The 20,469-nt window shown below is 39.4% G+C and overlaps 1 protein-coding gene across 1 annotated transcript in view; it reads left to right on the top strand.

The window, feature by feature from the left end:
- The window catches only part of DNAH14 (dynein axonemal heavy chain 14), a 333,925-nt gene that overhangs the window by 141,002 nt on the left and 172,454 nt on the right, over window positions 1-20,469 (top strand). Inside the window, exon 36 of the mRNA XM_045069521.1 lies at window positions 16,903-16,992. Within this exon, the coding sequence (XP_044925456.1) occupies window positions 16,903-16,992 (90 nt within the window). The remainder of the gene's footprint in view (window positions 1-16,902; window positions 16,993-20,469) is intronic.

A 20,469-nucleotide genomic window follows, 5' to 3' on the forward strand; every position in this document is an offset into this window, starting at 1 on the left:
ACATATTATTTTGAGGCACACATGAAGTGCTCAGCAGAAGATCATTCATTAGGTTGTGTAGGAAAGTCTGGGAAAATTTCCCTTGCAAACCACCCGGACCAGGAGTTTTATGACACAATAGTTCTTTCATGGTTCTGGTCTAGTTAGATTTCAGATCCCTTCTAGGCTCAATTTTGTTGAACTAGGGAGTATTCTCATGGCATTCACATGTTATATGTTCTGTGTGGATCTCACAGCCGCTGTGGTTTCCCGTTCCTGATGTTACCCTCCCAGCAGGTCTTATTTTCTTAGCTTGGGTTTTCTTTATTACCTAGATGACCTACAAGTGTATCTAATTGTTTTCTTCAAAAAAATGGCCTTTTATTTAATACATCTTTTTGATTTCTAACCTTTTAATATCCCTATTATTATTTTTATTTTTTTATAAACATATAATGCATTTTTAGCCCCAGGGGTACAGGTCTGTGAATCGCCAGGTTTACATGCTTCACAGCACTCACCACAGCACCCCCCAATGTCCATAATCCAACCACCCTCTCCAGACCCCCTCTACCCAACAACCCTCAGTTTGTTCTGTGAGATCAAGAGTGTCTAATGGTTTGTCTCTTCCTGATCCCATCTAGTTTCATTTATTCTTTTCCTACCCCCCAAAAAACCCCACGTTGCATCTCCACTTCCTTATATCAGGGAGATCATATGATAGTTGTCTTTCTCCAATTTACTTATTTCGCTAAGCATAATACCCTCTAGTTCCATCCGCATCATTGCAAATGACAAGATTTCATTTCTTTTGATGGCTGCATAGTATTCCATTGTCTATATATACCACATCATCTTTATCCATTCATCTGTTGATGGACATCTAGGTTCTTTCCATAGTTTGGCTATTGTGGACATTGTTGCTATAAACATTCGGGTGCATGAGCCCCTTCAGATCACTACTTTTGTATCTTTAGGGTAAGTAGTGCAATTGCTGGGTCATAGGGTAGCTCTATTTTCAACTTTTTGAGGAACCTCCATGCTGTTTTCCAGAGTGGCTGCACCAGCTTGCATTCCCACCAACAGTGTAGGAGGGTTCCCCTTTCTCCGCATCCTCACCAGCATCTGTCATTTCCTGACTCATTAATTTTAGCCATTCTGACCAGTGTGAGGTAGTATCTCATTGTGGTTTTGATTTGTATTTCCCTGATGCCAAGTGACATGGAGCACTTTTTCATGTGTCTGTTGGCCATCTGGATGTCTTCTTTGCAGAAATGTCTGTTCATGTCCTCTGTACATTTCTTGATTGGATTATTTGTTCTTTGGATGTTGAGTTTGCTAAAGCTCTTTATAGATTTTGGATACTAGCCCTTTATCTGATATGTCGTTTGCAAATATCTTCTCCCATTCTGTCAGTTGTCTTTTAGTTTTGTTAACTGTTTCCTTTTCTGTGCAAAAGCTTTTGATCTTGATGAAACCCCAATAGTTCATTTTTGCTCTTGCTTCCCTTGCCTTTGGCGATGTTCCTAAGAAGAAGTTGCTTCAGCTGAGGTCGAAGAGGTTGCTGCCTGTGTTCTCCTCAAGGATTTTTATGGATTCCTTTCTCACATTGAGGTTCCTTCATCCATTTTGAGTCTATTTTTGTGTGTGTGTAAGGAAATGGTCCAATTTCATTTTTCTGCATGTGGCTATCCAATTTCCCAGCACCATTTATTGAAGAGGCTGTCTTTATTCCATTGGACATTCTTTCCTGCTTTGTCAAAAATGAGTTGACCATAGAGTTGAGGGTCTATTTCTGGGCTCTCTATTCTGTTCCATTGATCTATGTGTCTGTTTTTGTGCCAGTACCATGCTGTCTTGATGATAACAGCTTTGTAGTAGAGCTTGAAGTCCGGAATTGTGATGCCACCAACTTTGGCTTTCTTTTTCAATATTCCTTTGGCTATTCGAGGTCTTTTCTGGTTCCATATAAATTTTAGGGTTATTTGTTCTATTTCTTTGAAAAAAAAATGGATGGTATTTTGATAGGAATTGTATTAAATGTGTAGATTGCTTTAGGTAGCATAGACATTTTCACAATATTTGTTCTTCCAATCCAGGAACATTTTTCCATTTCTTTGTGTCTTCCTCAATTTCTTTCATGAGTACTTTATAGTTTTCTGAGTATAGATTCTTTGCCTCTTTGGTTAGGTTTATTCCTAGGTATCTTGTGCTTTAGGGTGCAATTATAAATGGGATTGACTCCTTAATTTCTCTTTCTTCTGTCTTGTTGTTGGTGTAGAGAAATGCAACTGATTTCAGTGCATTGATTTTATATCCTGACACTTTACTGAATTCCTGTACAAGTTCTAGCAGTTTTGGAGTGGAGTCTTTTGGGTTTTCCACATATAGTATCATATCATCTGCGAAGAGTGATAGTTTGACTTCTTTTTGCCAATTTAAGTGCCTTTAATTTCCTTTTGTTGTCTGATTGCTGAGGCTAGGACTTCTAGTACTATGCAGTGGTGATAACGGACATCCCTGCCATGTTCCTGACCTTAGTGGAAAAGCTGTCAGTTTTTCTCCATTGAGAATTATATTTGCAGTGGGTTTTTCATAGATGGCTTTGAAAATATTGAGGTATGTGCCCTCTATCCCTCTGCTTTGAAGAGTTTTGATCAGGAAGGGATGCTGTACATTGTCAAATGCTTTTTCAGCATCTATTGAGAGTATCATATGGTTCTTGTTCTTCTTTTATTAATGTATTGTATCACATTGATTGTTTTGCTGATGTTGAACCAACCTTGCAGCCCTGGAATAAATCCCACTTGGTCATGGTGAATAATCCTTTTAATGTACTGTTGGATCCTGTTGGCTAGTATTTTGGTGAGGATTTTCACATCTATGTTCATCAAGGATATTGATCTGTAATTCCCTTTGTTGATGGGATGTTTGTCTGGTTTTGGGATCAAGGTGATGCTGGCCTCATAAAATGAGTTTGGAAGTTTTCCTTCCATTTCTATTTTTTGGAACAGTTTCAGGAGAATAGGAATTAATTCTTCTTTAAATGTTTGGTAGAAATCTCCCTGGGAAGCCGTCTGGCCCTGGGCTTTTGTTTTTTTGGAGATTTTTGATGACTCTTTCAATCTCCTTACTGGTTATGGGTCTGTACAGGTTTTCTATTTTTTCCTGGTTCAGTTGTGGTAGTTTATATGTCTCTAAGAATGCATCCATTTCTTCCAGATTGTCAAGCTTGTTGGTGTAGAGTTGCTCATAATGGGTTCTTATAATTGTTTGTATTTCTTTGGTGTTGGTTGTAATCTCTCCTCTTTCATTCATGATTCTATTTTATTTATTTATTTATTATTTTATTTTATTTTATTTTATTTATTTATATATTTCTCTTTTCTTTTGATAAGTCTGGCCAGGGGTTTATCAATCTTATTAATTCTTTCAAAGAACCAGCTCCTAGTTTCGTTGATTTGTTCTATTGTTTTTTTGGTTTCTATTTCATTGATTTCTGCTCTGATCTTTATGATTTCTCTTCTCCTGCTGGGTTAAGGCTTTCTTTGTTGTTCTTTCTCCAGCTCCTTTAGGTATAGGGTTAGGTTATGTACTTGAGACTTCTCTTGTTTCTTGAGAAAGGCTTGTACTGCTATATATTTTCCTCTCAGGACTGCCTTTGCTGTGTCCCACAGATTTTGAACTGCTATGTTTTCATTATAGTTTGTTTCCATGAATTTTTTCAATTATTCTTTAATTTCCTGGTTGACCCATTCATTCTTTAGAAGGATGCTGTTTAGTCTCCATGTATTTGGGTTCTTTCCAAATTTCCTCTTGGGATTGAGTTCTAGCTTCAGAGCATTGTGGTCTGAAAATATGCAGAGAATGATCCCCATCTTTTGATACTGGTTGAGACCTGATTTAGGACCCAGAATGTGATCTATTCTGGAGAATGTTCCATGTGCACTAGAGAAGAATGTGTATTCTGTTGCTTTGGGATGAAATGTTCTGAATATATCTGTGAAGTCCATCTGGTCCCATGTGTCATTTAAGGCCTTTATTTCCTTGTTGATCTTTTGCTTGGATGAACTGTCCATTTCAGTAAAGGGAGTGTTAAAGCCCCCTACTATTACCATATTATCGTTGATGTGTTTCTTTGATTTTGTTATTAATTGGTTTATATATTTGGCTGCTCCCATGTTAGGGGCATAGATATTTAAAATTGTTAGAGCTTCTTGTTGGACAGACCCTTTGAGTATGACATAGTGTCCCTCTTCATCTCTTATTATAGTCTTTGGCTTAATATCTAATCTGATATAAGGATTGCCCCCCCACCGCTTTCTTCTGATGTCCATTAGCATGGTAAATTGTTTTCCACCCCCTCACTTTAAATCTGGAAGTGTCTTCGGGTCTAAAATGAGTTTCTTGTAGGCAGCATATTGATGGGTTTTGTTTTTTTATCCATTCTGATACCCTGTGTCTTTTGATTGGGGCATTTAGCCCATTTACATTCAAGGTAACTATTGAGAGATATGAATTTAGTGCCATTGTATTGCCTGTAAGATGACTGTTACTGTATATTATCTCTATTTCTTTCTGATCTACTACTTTTAGGGTCTCCCTTTGCTTAAAGGATCCCTTTCAATATTTCTTGTAGAGCTGGTTTGGTGTTTGCAAATTCTTTCAGTTTTTGTTTTCCTGGAAGCTTTTTAATTTATCCTTCTATTTTCAATTATAGCCTTCCTGGATATAGTATTATTGGCTGCATGTTTTTTTCATTTAGTGCTCTGAATGTATCATGCCAGTTCTTTCTGGCCTGCCAGGTCTCTGTGGGTAAGTCAGCTGCCAAACTAATATTTTTACCATTGTATGTTACAGACTTCTTCTTTTCATGGGCTGCTTTCAGGATTTTCTCTTTGTTGCTAAGACTTGTAAATTTTACTATTAGGTGACAGGGTGTGGACCTATTCTTACTGATTTGAGGGAGGTTCTCTGCACCCCCTGGATTTTGATGCTTGTTCCCTTTGCCATATTAGGAAAATTCGCTATAGTAATTCTCTCCAATATACCTTCTGCTCCCCTCTCTCTCTTCTTCTTCCTCTGGAATCCCAATTATTCTAACGTTTTCTCGTCTTATGGTGTCACTTATCTCTCGAATTCTCCCTTCGTGGTCCAGTATTTGTTTGTCTCTCTTTTGCTCAGCTTCTTTATTCTCTGTCATTTGGTCTTCCATATCATTAATTCTTTCTTCTGCCTCATTTATCCTAGCAGTAAGAGCCTCCATTTCTTATTGTACCTCATTAATGGCTTTTTTTATTTCAACTTGGTTAGATTTTAGTTCTTTTATTTCTCCAGAGAGGGCTTTTATATCTCCCAAGAGGGTTTCTCTAATATCTTCCATGCCTTTTTTGAGCCCAGCTAGAACCTTAAGAATCGCCATTCTGAACTCTAGATCTGACATATTATCAATGTCTGTATTGATTAGGTCCCTAGCCTTCAGTACTGCCTCTTGTTTTGTTTTGTTTTGTTTTTGTGGTGAGTTTTTCCCCCTTGTCATTTTGTCCAGATAAGAATATATGAAGGAGCAAATAAAATACTGAAAGGGTGGCAAAGACCACAGGAAAATGTGCTTAAACCAAATCAGAAGAGACCCCAAATCGTGGGGGGGGGGACAAAGGGGATTAAAAGAAAAGTTAAAAAATATATAAAAAGAAAACAAATAAAAATATAGAAAAGAATATATATATATATATTAGACTGGTGACTAGCACAGGGTCACCCCCTTAATTTTGTGAGTATTTTGGTCTCTTAGAAGAAACTACCTCCCAAACTTTTAAAGAATGAAAAACATATATAGGGGTAAACACAATGAAGAGATGGAATATGCCTATAAAGATAAAAAAAAATTTTTTTAATTTCTAAAAAAGGAGTTGATAAAGTAAGTTGGTTGGGAGAATAAAGAAGAAAGTGGAGAGAATTTGCTCAGGCTGGAGACTAGAACAAGCCCGAAGCTAGATTTAGGGTATATTTTGATCTGTTAGAAGAAGTTGTAACCCAAATTTTTTAGAAGAAAAAACCCTATGTGTATACAAAAAATAAAGTTAGATACAATGAAGAATAAAATATGACTGTAATAATGAAGATTCAAAAAAGATTACTATTTTTTTAATGAAAGGTACTGTTAAGATAAACTAGTAAAAAATGTTAAAAGAGGAAAGAGTAAAAGTTAAAAAAAATTAGCAGAAGAAAAAAATAAAATTAAAAAAATTAATTAACGCAAGACTAAAGAATCATGGGGAGAAAGCCATGAATTCCATGCTTTGCTTTCTCCTCCTCTGGAATTCCGCTGTTCTTTTTGGTAAGTGAACTTGATCTTGGCTGGATTTTTTTTTATCTTCGGGGGGAAGGGCCTGTTGTAGTGATTCTCAAGTGTCTTTGCCCGAGGCAAAATTGCACCGCCCTTACCACAGACCAGGCTAAGTAATCCGATAGGGTTTGCTTTGGGGAGCTTTTGTTCCCTGAATGCTTTCCGTAGAGTTCTGGAGGACAGAAATGAAAATGGCGGCCTCCCAGTCTCCCTCCGGAGGAGCTGAGAGCTCAAGGCCCCACTCCTCAGCACGCCCTCAGAGAAAAGCGCTCAATCACTCCCGTCTCCCTGGCCTCCAGCCACACTCCGAGCTCACCCAGCCTGTGACCAAGCATCTCTGTCTCTGGCATGCAGCTCTGCCTGGAGTCTCTGAACCCTGCAGATCCCTGAGCTCCCCCAGGGGGTGTCTCCCCGGATCTTGTGGGGACCCCACTCACAGAGCAGTGGCCTGTGCCACGGATTACGGTTCAAGGTAACCCTGAGCTGAGAGCTCACTTATTAGCTCTGTCACTGTAGCCGGCTTCCCTGCTCTAATACCTGTGAGCTCTGCAACACTCAGACACCCCCAATCCTTCTTTGATCCAACAAGACCTGGGACTACGCTGACCCCATCTGGGCTTCACCCCAGTTTAGCCTCTGGAGCGATGTCCCTCAGTGGAGCAGTCCTGATTTAGTGCTCTGTTGTTCTGCCGCTTACCGGGAGCTGCACCCCCGCCCCACGTGGTCTGTCTTCCTGCTGCTTTGGATTCACTTCACCACCGTCCTACCTTTCAGAAAGTGGTCGATTTACTGTTTCTAGAATTGTTGCTCTTCTTCTCTTTGATCTCCTGTTGGATTTATAGGTGTTTGGAATGGTTTGATAAGCTATCTAGCTGACCTCCTGCTACCTGATGTCATCTCAGCCTGCTACTTCTCTGCCATCTTGACTCCTCCCCCCCATTATTATTTTTAAATGCCTTCTTTTTTTCTCTTAGTTTTGTGTTTTCCCTCCAACTGTCTAAGATGAGTAGTTTATTTTTTTACTACTATAAGTTGATAAAACAAGGGACATCCATGTGGCTCAGTTGGTAAGTGGCTGGCTCTTGGTCTCAGCTCAGGTCTTGATCAGAGGGTTGTGGTTCAAACCCCACACTGGGCTTCATGCTGGATATGAAACCTACTTTAAAAACAAAACAAAACAAAAAATCCCAACAAAGAAAACTATGTAACTTCATCCAAGCACTGCCTTAGATACAGAGGCTGTAAGTTCAGGTGGGTGGTGTTTTCCTAAGCATTTTTCCCCAGAAATTTGATAGACTAATGTGTATTTTTTTTCCTAAGTTTTCTTTCAAGACAGAGGTTTTTCATGCTTTTAATTTCCAGATAAAGACCTTTTTATTTTCTGATTTTGTTACCAATTTCTGGTTTTACTTAATTATCACCAGAGAATATTATCTTTGTTATTATTCCTTAAGAATTTAGACTTTTTAATGGCCTAATGGATAGGTAACTTTTGTGCATAGTCCCTATACACGTGGAAAAAAGGTATCTCTGGACTGCAAATAGAAGACAGAGATTTTTTTTTATCTCCATTTGTTAATACTGTTCATTTCACATTTATTAAGTGATGCGTAGGGTACCAGCTGGTGAGCTACACTTCGGCAAGAGACACTGAAATGCTTATTACTCAGGGGTCTTGGAGGAAGTTTGCAGGACAGGCCTCCCGGAGCCCCCGGGGAGCATGAGGCAGGGTGCCGGCAGAGAGGCAGGCCTGGGGCACCCTCCTTCTTCAGGGGCCATGGCCAGGCTGCTTTTGGGATTCCCAGGCTAAGGCTACATTGGTCAGGGCAAACCAAACAGAGCAGGCATTTGGCAAGTTCCTGGTGGGCGCCGTCTAAGGAGCCTGTAAAGGAAAGACCCCAGGAGGCAGGGACATGCCACCACCAGCTCATGCCTGCTCCCGGCTCTACAGGCTGCCATCTGGGGGCCTGCGCCAGTGGGAGGGTCAGAGTCACGTCCCCACAGGCTGTTGGATGGATGGGACAGAATGGATGCAGAGGCAGCTCAATCCCATTTTCTCTATCTTATCGATGGTGCTACACGTGCCACAGACGGACTTGTACTTGTTTACTTGTTGTCCTTGGACTCAGAAGGGAACTCGTGTCTCCTTTCCACACATTTCTATTCACCCTTCCACCCTCTGCTTCCTAATGGTCATTACTGGGTCATCTGACACACGGATACCAATAACACATCATTGCAGGAGTTGTGCTCAAAAAGCAGCGCTTTTGGGTCCTGGGGTGTGGTTTTTTGGCTTGAATTCCACTTTGTTCAGATGGTTATGCCATTGTTTGCCTTTTGGACTTGTGGACTTGTTTTTTTCCCAACTTTATAAATTCCACAAAGTGAAGTGGTTTTTATTTTTTGTTTTAAAGATTCTATTTATTTGACACACAGAGAGAGAAGTCACAAGCAGGCAGAGAGGCAAGCAGAGAGAGAGAGGAGGAAGCAGACTCCCTACCAAGCAGAGAGCCCGATGCAGGGCTTGATCTCTGGACCCTGGGATAATGACCTGAGCTGAAGGCAGAGGCTTTAACCCACTGAGCCACCCAGGTGTCCCTGAAGTGGTTTTTAAATTTTGTTTTATTCTACAGATTTTTATGCAGGCTAGTATTTTTATTCTAAGGATAACTTTATACATCTTTATCACAATACCATAGTTTTTCAGCTATTTGGATACTGTTAGTCCCTAATATGAACAATGATATATGTCTTCTTTCTCCTTTCTGCTCTCTCTCTTTCACTGCCCAAATTTGACAATATTGCCTGCTTTTTTTTTTTTAACTTTGTACATTAGAAATGCTGTCTGTGACTCTGTGCAGGAAAGGGGTCTGGGAACACCCTGTGCCTCCCCAGCCCATGGCTCTGGACCCGCCCAGTGTTATCCAGCTCCGGCCTCCTGGCTGCGTGGCCATGCGATGCCTTCAGTTACTTCACAGTGTCGTAGAGTTCTTGGCGATACTGGTGTCATAGTTATAATATTCTCAGTGGTGTATAACATGTGTACTGAAATGCCTTTGATTTGAGTCTCCCCTTGAATATGGCGGCCTTGGTGAAGTGTCTCAGTAGTTCAGAATTAGCACTGATTTTATGTGTTCCGTGGGGATTTTGTTGGCCGATCATATCAGAATGAAAGCCATACCTCTTTCCTGCCGTCCTTGTGTCCCATATTCTCTTTTGCTTATGAAAACTTTCCAGGGTTGCATCACTCCTGCCTTCCTGGGATATTCCACGTTTTATCCTCATGTGATTTTTATATACTATTTTATTAAGTTAGTTAATATTTTATTTAGGATTTTCACATGTACACTTAAAAATTACCTTACCTGTTTTTAGAATCAAGATTATCCTAGCTCTTCAAAAGAGACTGAACAACAAATGTTCTTATGTTTTCTGGAAAAACTTGTATAAGATTAGATTTTTGATCAAACTCACTGTAAAAATACTTGGATCTGGATTTGGTAGGGGTGGGAGGGAGAGGTTTTGAATCACTTAGTGAGCCCTTCACACTCCCTGTGTTCACACAACAAATGCGTGTTTCTAAATGCATTAACTGAAGTTGTTTCTACTACTCTCACCACTTTCCAGGCTCTGCTACAGTTATTTCTGTTCTTCGTAATGATCGTTCTTGCCTGAGGTCTGTGTATAATCAGTTTTTTGAAAGAGGTAACTTTTGGTTTTGATTTTTTTTTTCACTATTTTTTTCCTTGATCTATTTGGTTGATTTCTGTCCTCCATTATTTACATTCTATTTATTTCATTTGACTTGTTCTCCTATTCTTAAGTTTAGTGCTGAGTTTGTTTTTTATCTGTTTCTTCCTAAAGTATTAAAGATGTGAATTTTCCTCTCAGTATTCCTGGAGCTCTTTCCTATAAGTTGGTTATTTTTGTTTTTTGTTTTGTTTTGTTTTGTTTTTTAAAGATTTTATTTATTTGACAGAGAGAGATCACAAGTAGGCAGAGAGAGAGAGAGAGAGAGAAGCAGGCTACCTGCTGAGCAGAAAGCCTGATGCAGGACTCAATCCCAGGACCCTGGGATCATGACCTGAGCCAGAGGCAGCGGCTTAACCCGCTGAGCCACCCAGGCACCCCATCCTTTAAGTTTTCACATGTAGTATTTTAATTAACATTTAGTTATAAATATTTCTTTATAATTTTTAAAGCCCATTAGGTTTTTTTTTTGCCAATTTCTGAGAATTTAAACTACCCATATATTATTAATCTCCATTTTGATTAGTTTTGATTGGGGACTATATGCTATACTGTACATATTTATCCTTTTGAAATAACCTTCATGAGGTTTCCTACATCCCCTAATGACATCGTTTTGTAAGTGCTTCATGTGTGCTCTGATATAATAGGTGTTCTATGCTCATTGGACTTAATATTATATACATACACTCTTACACAGCTTAGATACCTATTTTTTATTGATCCATCAGCTTCTAAAAGTGATGTATTAATATATTAACTACAATTATTGATTCACATCTGTTTTCCCTGCATATTGGCACATTGCTGCTCTTATATAGTTTGATGATATAAGTGGATATATATTTATTTCTTATTCTTCTTAAATTCCACATGTAAGTGAAACCATACAATATTTGTCTTTCTCTGACTTATTTCACTTAGAATTATACTCTCTAGATCCCTCTATGTTGTTGTGCATGCTAAGAGTTCAGTCTTTTTTGTGACTGGGTGATATTGTACCATACACACACACACACACACACACACACACACACACACACCATACCTTCTTTATCCATTCATCCAACGATGGGGATTTGGGGTGTTTGCATACCTTGACTGTTGTAAAGCTGCAGTAAACATAGGAGTGTGTATGTCTTTTCAAATTACTGTTTGCATTTCTTTAGGTAAATATCCAGTAGTGAAATTACTGGATCATATGGTAATTCTATTCTTATTTTTTTGGATGAACCTCCATACTGTTTCTTGGAGTGGCTAAACCAGTTTGTGTTCCCACCAACAGTGCATGAGGGTTCCTTTTTTTCCATATCATCGTCAACACCTGTTGTTTCCTGTGGGTTTTGGGGTTTTGGGGGGTTTCACTCTTTTTTTTTTTAATTTTAGTTCCATTATGGTTAACATATAGTGTTGTATTAGTTTTAGGTGTACAACATAACTATTCAATAATTCCATTTATTGAACTCATTCTTATTCCTCTTCCTCCCACATCTTAGGTATATGGTGACATTTTTTACAGTCTTTTATGAAAGTAAAATGAATCCCTTTTTGTGAATCTCTTGACTGAATTTTATAGATACACTTATTTTTGCCTCTTTTGTGCATCCAACTTTTCTTATTCCTGCTTATGGTCTTTCCTTTCCACTCAAATAATATATATTTTTTAAGATTCTATTTATTTGTTTGACAGAGAGAGAAAGAGAGAGAGTTCACAAGTATGCAGAGCAGCAGGCAGAGAGAGAAGGAAGCAGGCTCCCTGCCAAGCAGAGAGCCCAATGCAGGGCTTGATCCCAGGACCCTGAGATCATGACCTGAGCTGAAGGCAGAAGCATAACCCACTGAGCCACCCAGGTGCCCCAAAGAATATTTTTTAGCATTTCTTGAAGGGCTCGTTTAGTGTCATTAATTCCTTTAACTCTTGTTTGTCTGGGAAGCTCTGTCTCTCCTTCTGGTCTGCACGAGAGCCTTATTGGATATTCTTGGCTCCAGATTTTTTCCTTTTAGCACTTTGAATATATCATTCTACTCCCTTCTGGCCTATGAAGTTTCTGCTGAAAAATCCACTGATAGCTGTATGGGGTTTCCCTCGTATGTAACTGCTTTTCTTTTCTCTTGCTGCTTTTAAAATTCTTTATCACTACTTTTTGTCATATTATTTACTTTGTGTCTAGGTGTGGACCCCTTTGACTTGGTCTTGTTGGGATTTCTCTAGGTCTGTTGGATCTGGATTTCTCTTTCCTTTCCCAGATTCAGGAAGTTTTTAGCTATCCTCTCTTCAGACAAATCTTCTGCCCCCTTTTCTCGCTCTTTTTCTTCTGCCCCCTTTTCTCGCTCTTTTCCTTCTGGGGTCCCTATCTGTTATGCTTGATAATGTTGCTGAGTTCCCTGGGTCTATTCTCATTTTGTGTATTTTTTCCCCCTATCATCTGCTCAGCTTTATTACTTTCCATGACTCTGTCCTCCAGGTGGCTGATCCATTCTACTTCCTCTTGTTTGCTATTTATTCCAGCTGGTCTATTTTTATTTCCATTAAGTGAGTCCAATAGCTCTAATTGCTCTTTTTTATGTCTCCTGTCTCTTGGTGGAAGGTCTCGTGAAGTTCTGCACTCCTTTCTCAATTCTGGTGAGGATATTTATGAGAATTACTTTAAATTCATTATCAAACCTATTACTCATTTCCTTTTTGTTTAGGTCTCTTGCTCTGATTTTGTTCTGCTCTTTCATTTGGGACATATTCCTCTGTCTCTTCATTCTTTCTATTGCTGTGTCTATTTCTTTGTGTTAGGAAAATCAGCTATGTCTCCTGCTGTTTTACTGTCTCTTTAAGAGCAGGGACTCAGCTTCCTATCTGAACCTGCTGATCTTTAAAGTTCCAGGTGGTAAGTCACACTGAATGTAAGAGCTCACAAAGTTATGCCCCTCTGGTTTTCAAAGGCATTGTTATGGGGATCCCTCTTCTTGGTATAGGTCCCTGTGCCTGGGCTGACATCTGCTCCTCTTCCCCTTCCTGTGCCCTCAGATCCCTCCCTCCTACAGACAGTGTCACAGGTCTGTCAGTGTCACAGATCTGTTTGGTTCCCAGCTGTGTCTCTGCCCATCCTACCCTCTTCAAGGTGGCCTCTTCTTGGTGTGTAGCTGTGGAGAGCCTGTCCTACCAGTCTTTGGGGAATCTTCTGAGTCATTTACACAGACATGAGTGTTACCTAGTTGTATCCATGGGATGAGGTGAGCCCAGGACCCTTCTACTCCACCATCTTCTCTGCAGGTCTCTCTGGAAGCTTTTAAAATTTTCATTTTGTCCTTGATATTCCAAATCTTACTTTAAATTCTCTAGCTATGTATTTTCATATTCTGTTGGCTGTTTTAATATGGAGCTATTTATTTTTAGTTTTCTGTTGACAGGAAGTGGACTTCTGCTCTGAGATTCTCTGTTCCATGTGTTTCAATGAGTTGGATTTTTCCAAACCAACAAACTGTAGGTCCAAACTCTAAGCTAAATCAGCTTAACTGTTTTCATAGCACTTACCTGTGTTTTAGATATTACAGATTTTTCTGTATTCTTATTGTAATGAAAACATATAGATATATAGATAGATCGATATGTCTATATATAGAGATATAGATATGATATATTGATATAGATATTTATATAGATATCTATATCTATATGAAGATATCTTTGTGGTTTTGTGCTATGTGGCTTCCAGGAGACATAAGATGGATGGTTGCATCTAAGCTATTGTCTACATTCTGCATATTTATACTTACATTTTGAGGATTTCCAATCTGCTAGAAAAAGGGAAGGAAGATGTTAGTTGACAAATTTCACTTTCTCTCTCTTATATAAGCATCTTTTTGTTTCTCCCCAGCCTACACATTCCTTCCTCTCCTTTCTCCAGTTATGTGTTACCTTTAACATTTTCAAATCGCAGCTAAAACAAATGGCATTGCCTTCATAATAGCATTTCTAGGTGCACGTTGATGGTTTAACTTTTTAACCTTTTATATTCATCTCTTCCTAAGTTTTACAAGTTAGTTTACAAACATCAGTTTATTCTGCTTCTTTCCCCTTCATATAATTTTTACATTATAAATATGAAGGCTTTCATCTCTTAAATAAACTGTTAATAAAATGTTGCCAAATAATAATATATGGCTAGAGGAATGACATAAAGTTCACAATTTAAAGGTTTAATATTAAATTTGGAATAATCCAGTCTTTTATTTAATAGTGTATTTTTGATGGTTTACACAGTGACCAGTCACATATAGCATATCCACATAGGAATACATGCTCTTAAATAAATACGCTGTACGTGGGCTGTTTACATCCCTTGTTCATTTGAGGTACGAGAATCTGAATTGCGTGCAATAGGCAACTGGAATCTCTCCAGCCTATTCCCATTTCTCTCTCTAACCACATCTACAGTGTTGGGGTGGGAGTGTCATTAACTCAGAGCAACCATAGAATTTACAAAGAATCACCAAAACCATATCCTAATGTGGTACATAAATGATGTACAGTTTGCCAGGTGGCTGACTCTATGGAATATCATTTACAACCATAAATACTAAAGTAAGAATATAATTTTTGTTTCAAAACCTTCCAAAGTAAGGAATTGTGAAAGTCTTTAACCAGGAGGGATGACATGTCCAAATATCTCTTCTTTTGATTATCCCACTTGTGCTGATCCTCAGACTCCCGTGCTATCCCTAGTCCACTCCTGCAGACTGTTGGCCTACGTCCAGGCAGGTGTCTAGGTTTGTATTGTCTGTGGTGGAGAATTCCTAGCCCCCGCATCTGAAACTGCTCCACATTCAGGCCTTACGTGGGTGTCTCATCAACTCCATTTAAAAGAAGTTGCTCTCATTGTGCTACTGGGTATTTGCCCCAAGATAGAATGGAGCGATCGGAAGGGACACCTGCACCCCAGTGCTTATAGCAGCAATGTCCCCAACAGACAAACTGTGGGAAGAGTCCAGATGTCCACCAGCAGATGAGTGGATAAAGAAGATGTAGTATATATATACAATGGGCTACTACTCAGCCATCAAAAAAAAAAAAAAAAGAAAAGAAAAGAAATCTTGCCCTTTGTAATTGACATGGATGGAACTAGAGGGGAGTATTATGCTACATGAAATAAGTCAATCAGAGAAAGATAATTATATGATTCACTCATAGGTGGAATTTAAGAAATAAAACAGGAAGGGAGGGGAAAATCCAACAAGACGAAATCAGAGAGGGAGACAAACCATGAGAGACTCTTAACTCTAGGAAGCTAACTGCAGGTTGCTGGAGGGTACGTGGGTGGGGGGATGGGGTAGCTGGGTGACAGGCACTAAGGAGGGCACGTGACGTAATGAGCGCTGGGTGTTCTTTGCAACTGATGAATCACTGAACTCTACCTCTGAAGCTAATAATACACTGATATTAATTAATTGAATGTAAATAAAATTTAAAAAATAAATGAAGTTGCTCTCAGCTGATTTCCTAAGCTCCAGTAGCTTGGCCATAGGAGCTATTTTTTCTCCATTTGCAGAGTCCTGCTGAGTGTTCTGTGTCTCCTTCAGCAGCAACTGTGTCTGTTCCATCATGGGAACACAAGGAATGAGAAATGGAGTAGGAGAGGTCAGTTAGAAAAAGGATAAATCCCACTTTTTTCTGTAGGGACATTTGCTATAGTATTGACATTGAAATAAACCCCACTTTATTTTTTTAAAGATTTTTTTAAGACTTTTTTTTTTTTTTGTATTTGAGATAGAGAGAGCGAGCAAGCACTGAGCCAGGGGCAGAAGGAGAGGGAGAAGCAGGCTCCTCACTGAGCAGGATGCCTGATGCAGGACTTGATCCCAGGACCTGGGATCATGATCTGAGCTGAAGGCAGACGCTTTACCGACTGAGCCACCCAGGCGTCCCTAAACCTCACTTTAAGAAGGAAACATGGATGTCCTTGTAATTCCTGCATTAAAATATTAAGTATCTTTCTAAGCTGTCATGACTTACTGGATGTTTTCATGTCTAACCATGTCAAGTCCTCGATCTTGCAAATTGTACTTACTATCCTAGAATACTTATTTTTAAGATTTTATTCATTTGAGGCAGAGATACAGAAAGAGCATGAGGAGAGGGAGAAACAGACTCCCTGCTGAGCAGGGAGCCAGACACGGGGCTTGATCCCAGCCAAAGATAGATGTTTAACCATCTGAGCCACCCAGGCACTGTCCACCCTAGAATATCCTTAACATCGAAACATTAAAGTAATTGTTACAAACCTGAAAACCTACATTAATGGTGATTGGAATTACACAAAGATATAGACTCTTTTAAATTTTCTTTTAGCATATGATAATTAGGCAATGATACTATGGTGACAGTTCTTAAATACATCTTAAAGAATGAATTCTTTTAAAAAATAAAAAAGATTTATTTATTTTAGAGGCGGGGTGAGGAGGGGGAGGAGCAGAGAGAGAGGGAGAGAGAGAATCTCAGACTCTCCCCTGAGGAGGTGGGACTCGATCCCAGGACCCCGAGATCATGACCTGAGCTGAAATCAAGAGTTGAATCTTCAAAGAACTGAGCCTCCCAGGTGCCCTAAGCATGAATTCTTGTATTGTGGGAGGGTCTATACATTTGCTACCAGGGATCTGTGAGCATAACATTTTGTGTGTATTGTATTTTGCAGGTAAGTAGTAGTCTCAGTTTGGTGAAAGTAAGAACTACTATCATAGAGTGCCGTATTGGGTACCTCGTTAGGAGAGATTTTGTAGGATCATGTATTAAGAGTTTAATTTGCAATGTACTTTCATGTATTTATTTTCTTTAGGAAGCAATATTTATTGCAACTCAACAGTTGGGCTTACAACAATGGCCAGCTCAGACAAAGAAAATCATACAGTTTTATAATCAGCTTCAGGTAAGTGAGGAATGGTGTGTTAGCACCTCTTTGCTCCTGAATGTTAATAGTTCTGATCAAGGAGAAAACCAGGGTAACAAGAAAGTGGCTTACTCTGTTATTGACCCAGATGTCATTATTCGACCCTCAACTAACTTTGACTAGATTTATCTTCTTCACCTTTGTCCCCTTACCAAATGTGTCCCTCCACATGTGGTGTAAATGTTCTGCCTCACACAGCTATACCTTCTTTGAATTTTCTGTGCCCATGAATGAACCAGTTGGAAAAGATGGTGCATTTCCCTGATTATCAGTAAAATTGTACATCTCATATTTATATTCTTCACCATCTGAGTTTCCTACAAATTGCCAGATTATATAACATACTCATTTCTCAATTAGGTTTTTTGTCTTTTTCTTACCAAGTGTGTGTAGACTTTTCTTTATACATTTTTATATCCTGTTTCTTTGTTGTTTATGTGCATTGCAAATAAATTCTCTAAATCTTGGGTTTTCAGAAATGTTCCTCGTGTTCACTGGTGCAGGAGACATTGTTAATGCAGTCAAGTCTGCTGGTCCTTTTTGTGTGTGTGTGGTTTGTGTTTTCTGTGAATTTTTAGAAATCTTTTCTATCCTATTTCATAAATATGTTCTCTATGATTTTTTTTCTCAAATCTTTTGATATTTGCATTTCCCATTTTTAAGTTGTCTGGAATTTTCTTTAATATATCAAATGTGGATCTATTTTTCCTCAGATGGATAACCAGTTTTCCCAAGACTTTTCCTCACTGATTTGCTATTTCTCTCATGTACTGTGTTTCCAATATAATAGGGTGGATTTCTTTGTTGATTTCTTCCATATTTTATTATTTGTCTTTATCTTATGATACCACCAGTCTTAATTACCACAGCTTTATAATAGGTCTTCATATCTGGTGATGCCAATTGTAAGAGGTTAAAAAAAAAAAAAAAGCTATCCCTGACCCTCTTAGGGTTTCTGACTGAGTCTGAAAATCAAATTGAGAAAGATAGATTAGCAGGAGAAAAGCATGCACTTTTTTTAAATTTATTTTTTATTTATTTTCAGCATAACAGTATTCATTGTTTTTGTACCACACCCAGTGCTCCATGCAATCCGTGCCCTCTCTAATACCCACCACCTGGTTTGATTTTTTTTTTTACATGAGAACCTTCATAAGAGAATAGACATGCCCAAAGAAGTGACCAGAACAGGAAGCTTTATACCTTTTAGATAAAGAAACAATGAATTTGTGCGGAGTTGACAGGACAGAGGGGTTGGGCTGGGGGTGTAGTAGGTGGTGAGGAAGTAAGCAGGAAGATGTGGACCTCCTGAACCAGGTCTGTTCATAGAGCCTGTCAGCCCCACATTGCCCATAAGGATGCCTCTGTCCTCTGGGTATGAGGAGGGCACCTTTCACATGGGACTTGTAGGACCTGTTTCGGGGAAGAAAGGTGAGGTGGGGGAGGTCAGAGTGACCTTCCTGCTTCCAACAGTACTGGAAGACTCCTCCAGATGAATCTATTTAACACGCCCAGGTCAGGGCGCCTATCTTGTCGGGAGTGCTGCCAGAATTTCCCTCTCTGTTACTTTCCCCAATTCTTAGATAATCAATAGATTGACTGCCAGTAAAAAATAAATAAATAAATAAATAAATAAATTTAAAAACCTTATTTGGATTTTTATTGGGATAGAATTGAATGAATAACCAGTGGTGAGAATTTTCATTTAATGATATCACATTTTCCCCTTCATGAACATATTGGGTTGATTTAACAAGTTAGCCTGCAACAGCTGCATGACGGCAGAAAGCGCTAGACATCTGGGTCAGAAAAGATGGTTTATCACTCAGCAACAGCAGTAGCCATGTTCCCAAGATTTAATTCTCAGAGGATGACACAGGGTCAGGTGATATCTGCACACGTGGTTCGTGTTCCACAGAAGAACCCCACACTTAGGAACATGGCAGTCTTCTGAGGGGATAACTGGCAGACATTCCTAGCCTTTGCTCAGGAAGGAGACACTAACATTATCTTTGTTATTCTAGACAGCCGAGTTAAACCTTCTCCATCCTGATAAGAGGACTGTCTTCCAAAAACTGTTTGCTATACAAGCATCCTTGAAAAGACAGTCCTAAACAAAGCTTTTGATGACTCTGTTCAGAGGCATGTGGAAATGTCAGTGACTGTAAAGAATTGTCTCCCCAAAATTCCACCCCTCGTTATATACTGTCTTGGTTTCTGGTGAATCGTCCCAGGGCCACTCCATTGACTACTCTAGTTCATCTGACTGCCAGGAGCTGGGACCAAATATATTCAGCTTATTTCATACAGCATTTAGCTAGAGCCTCTCACAGTAGGCTAGAGTCAACCTAAAATATAAATCTCAACCATGTCCATCCAGGTTCTGGCCCCAAACAGCTGAACACACCAGAAGCCGTCAGACCCTACCTTTGAAAGCCAGGCAGATTTCTCCTAAAGCTGGTATACTGGTTGTTCCTCTGGGTCTAAAGGATTAATCCAGGTAGAGATAGTTTCTCAGCTGTGTAGATGGTGTCTTGGCCCAGAAGGAGGAAGGGACTAGGGTTATTCTATTATCCATAACAACCCTGGTCAGTGAGTTGAGACTGATCTGACTGCCTCCCAGGGACAAGTGATGTTTCCTTAAATACTGGATTCTAACACTTCAACCACCTCTGAGGTGCAAGTTGCATTTTTGGTGTGTGTGTGTGGGGGGGGAGACAAGGTAGTGTCTGACTTCTCTTTAAGAAATACAATCCTAAGGGTATACATGGTACCCTTAGAAAGAATTTCTTGATAGTTGTTGGGTTTCCCAAACAGAACTACAGCAGCTCAAGGAATACAGTTCTCAGTTCAGAGTTCAGTTCTAATAATGAGATCTAGTTCTTTTTCTTTTCTTTTCTTTTTCTTTTTTTTTTTTTTTTTTTGGAGTGACCACTTGAGGACAAGCAGTCTAGTCTGACCTGTTTGCCATACCATGAGCCCGATGACATTTATCTGCTCCAGGAAATGAGTGAGCAGTGGAGATAGGAGTGGGGAAGATATGCAAGACATCTTGAGCAAGGGTCAAGCATTTTGACGGGGAGGCCACTCCTGCTGCTTCTGACAGATTTCTCTTAGGGGAATAACAATTAAATTTTAGGGGAATAACAATTAAATCGTGATCAGTCCTATTTGATAGGGGTTGGCAGTCCCAGCAGTCGGCAAAATGAAAGGTACCTAGGGTTGTTGGGGATACCACATCAGGGCATTTTTTTTTGCGAGGAAGGATAGAGAATGGGCTAAGACCATGTCAATCCAAGAGAACCCAGGCAGTTGAACCAGAATTAAATTTGAACCCTCTGGACCCCATTTTGGAATGTGTATAATCAGAGTGGCCTGCGGTTTTCATCAAGGAACAGAAAGAAGCCCCAATGCTCAGGAATGGTCAGGATGAATCGCAAATTCTCAAAAGAGATC

Source organism: Mustela putorius, unplaced genomic scaffold, assembly GCF_011764305.1.
Source record: "Mustela putorius furo isolate JIRA1106 unplaced genomic scaffold, ASM1176430v1.1 tig00003942_pilon_pilon_pilon, whole genome shotgun sequence".
NCBI classification, from domain to species: domain Eukaryota; kingdom Metazoa; phylum Chordata; class Mammalia; order Carnivora; family Mustelidae; genus Mustela; species Mustela putorius.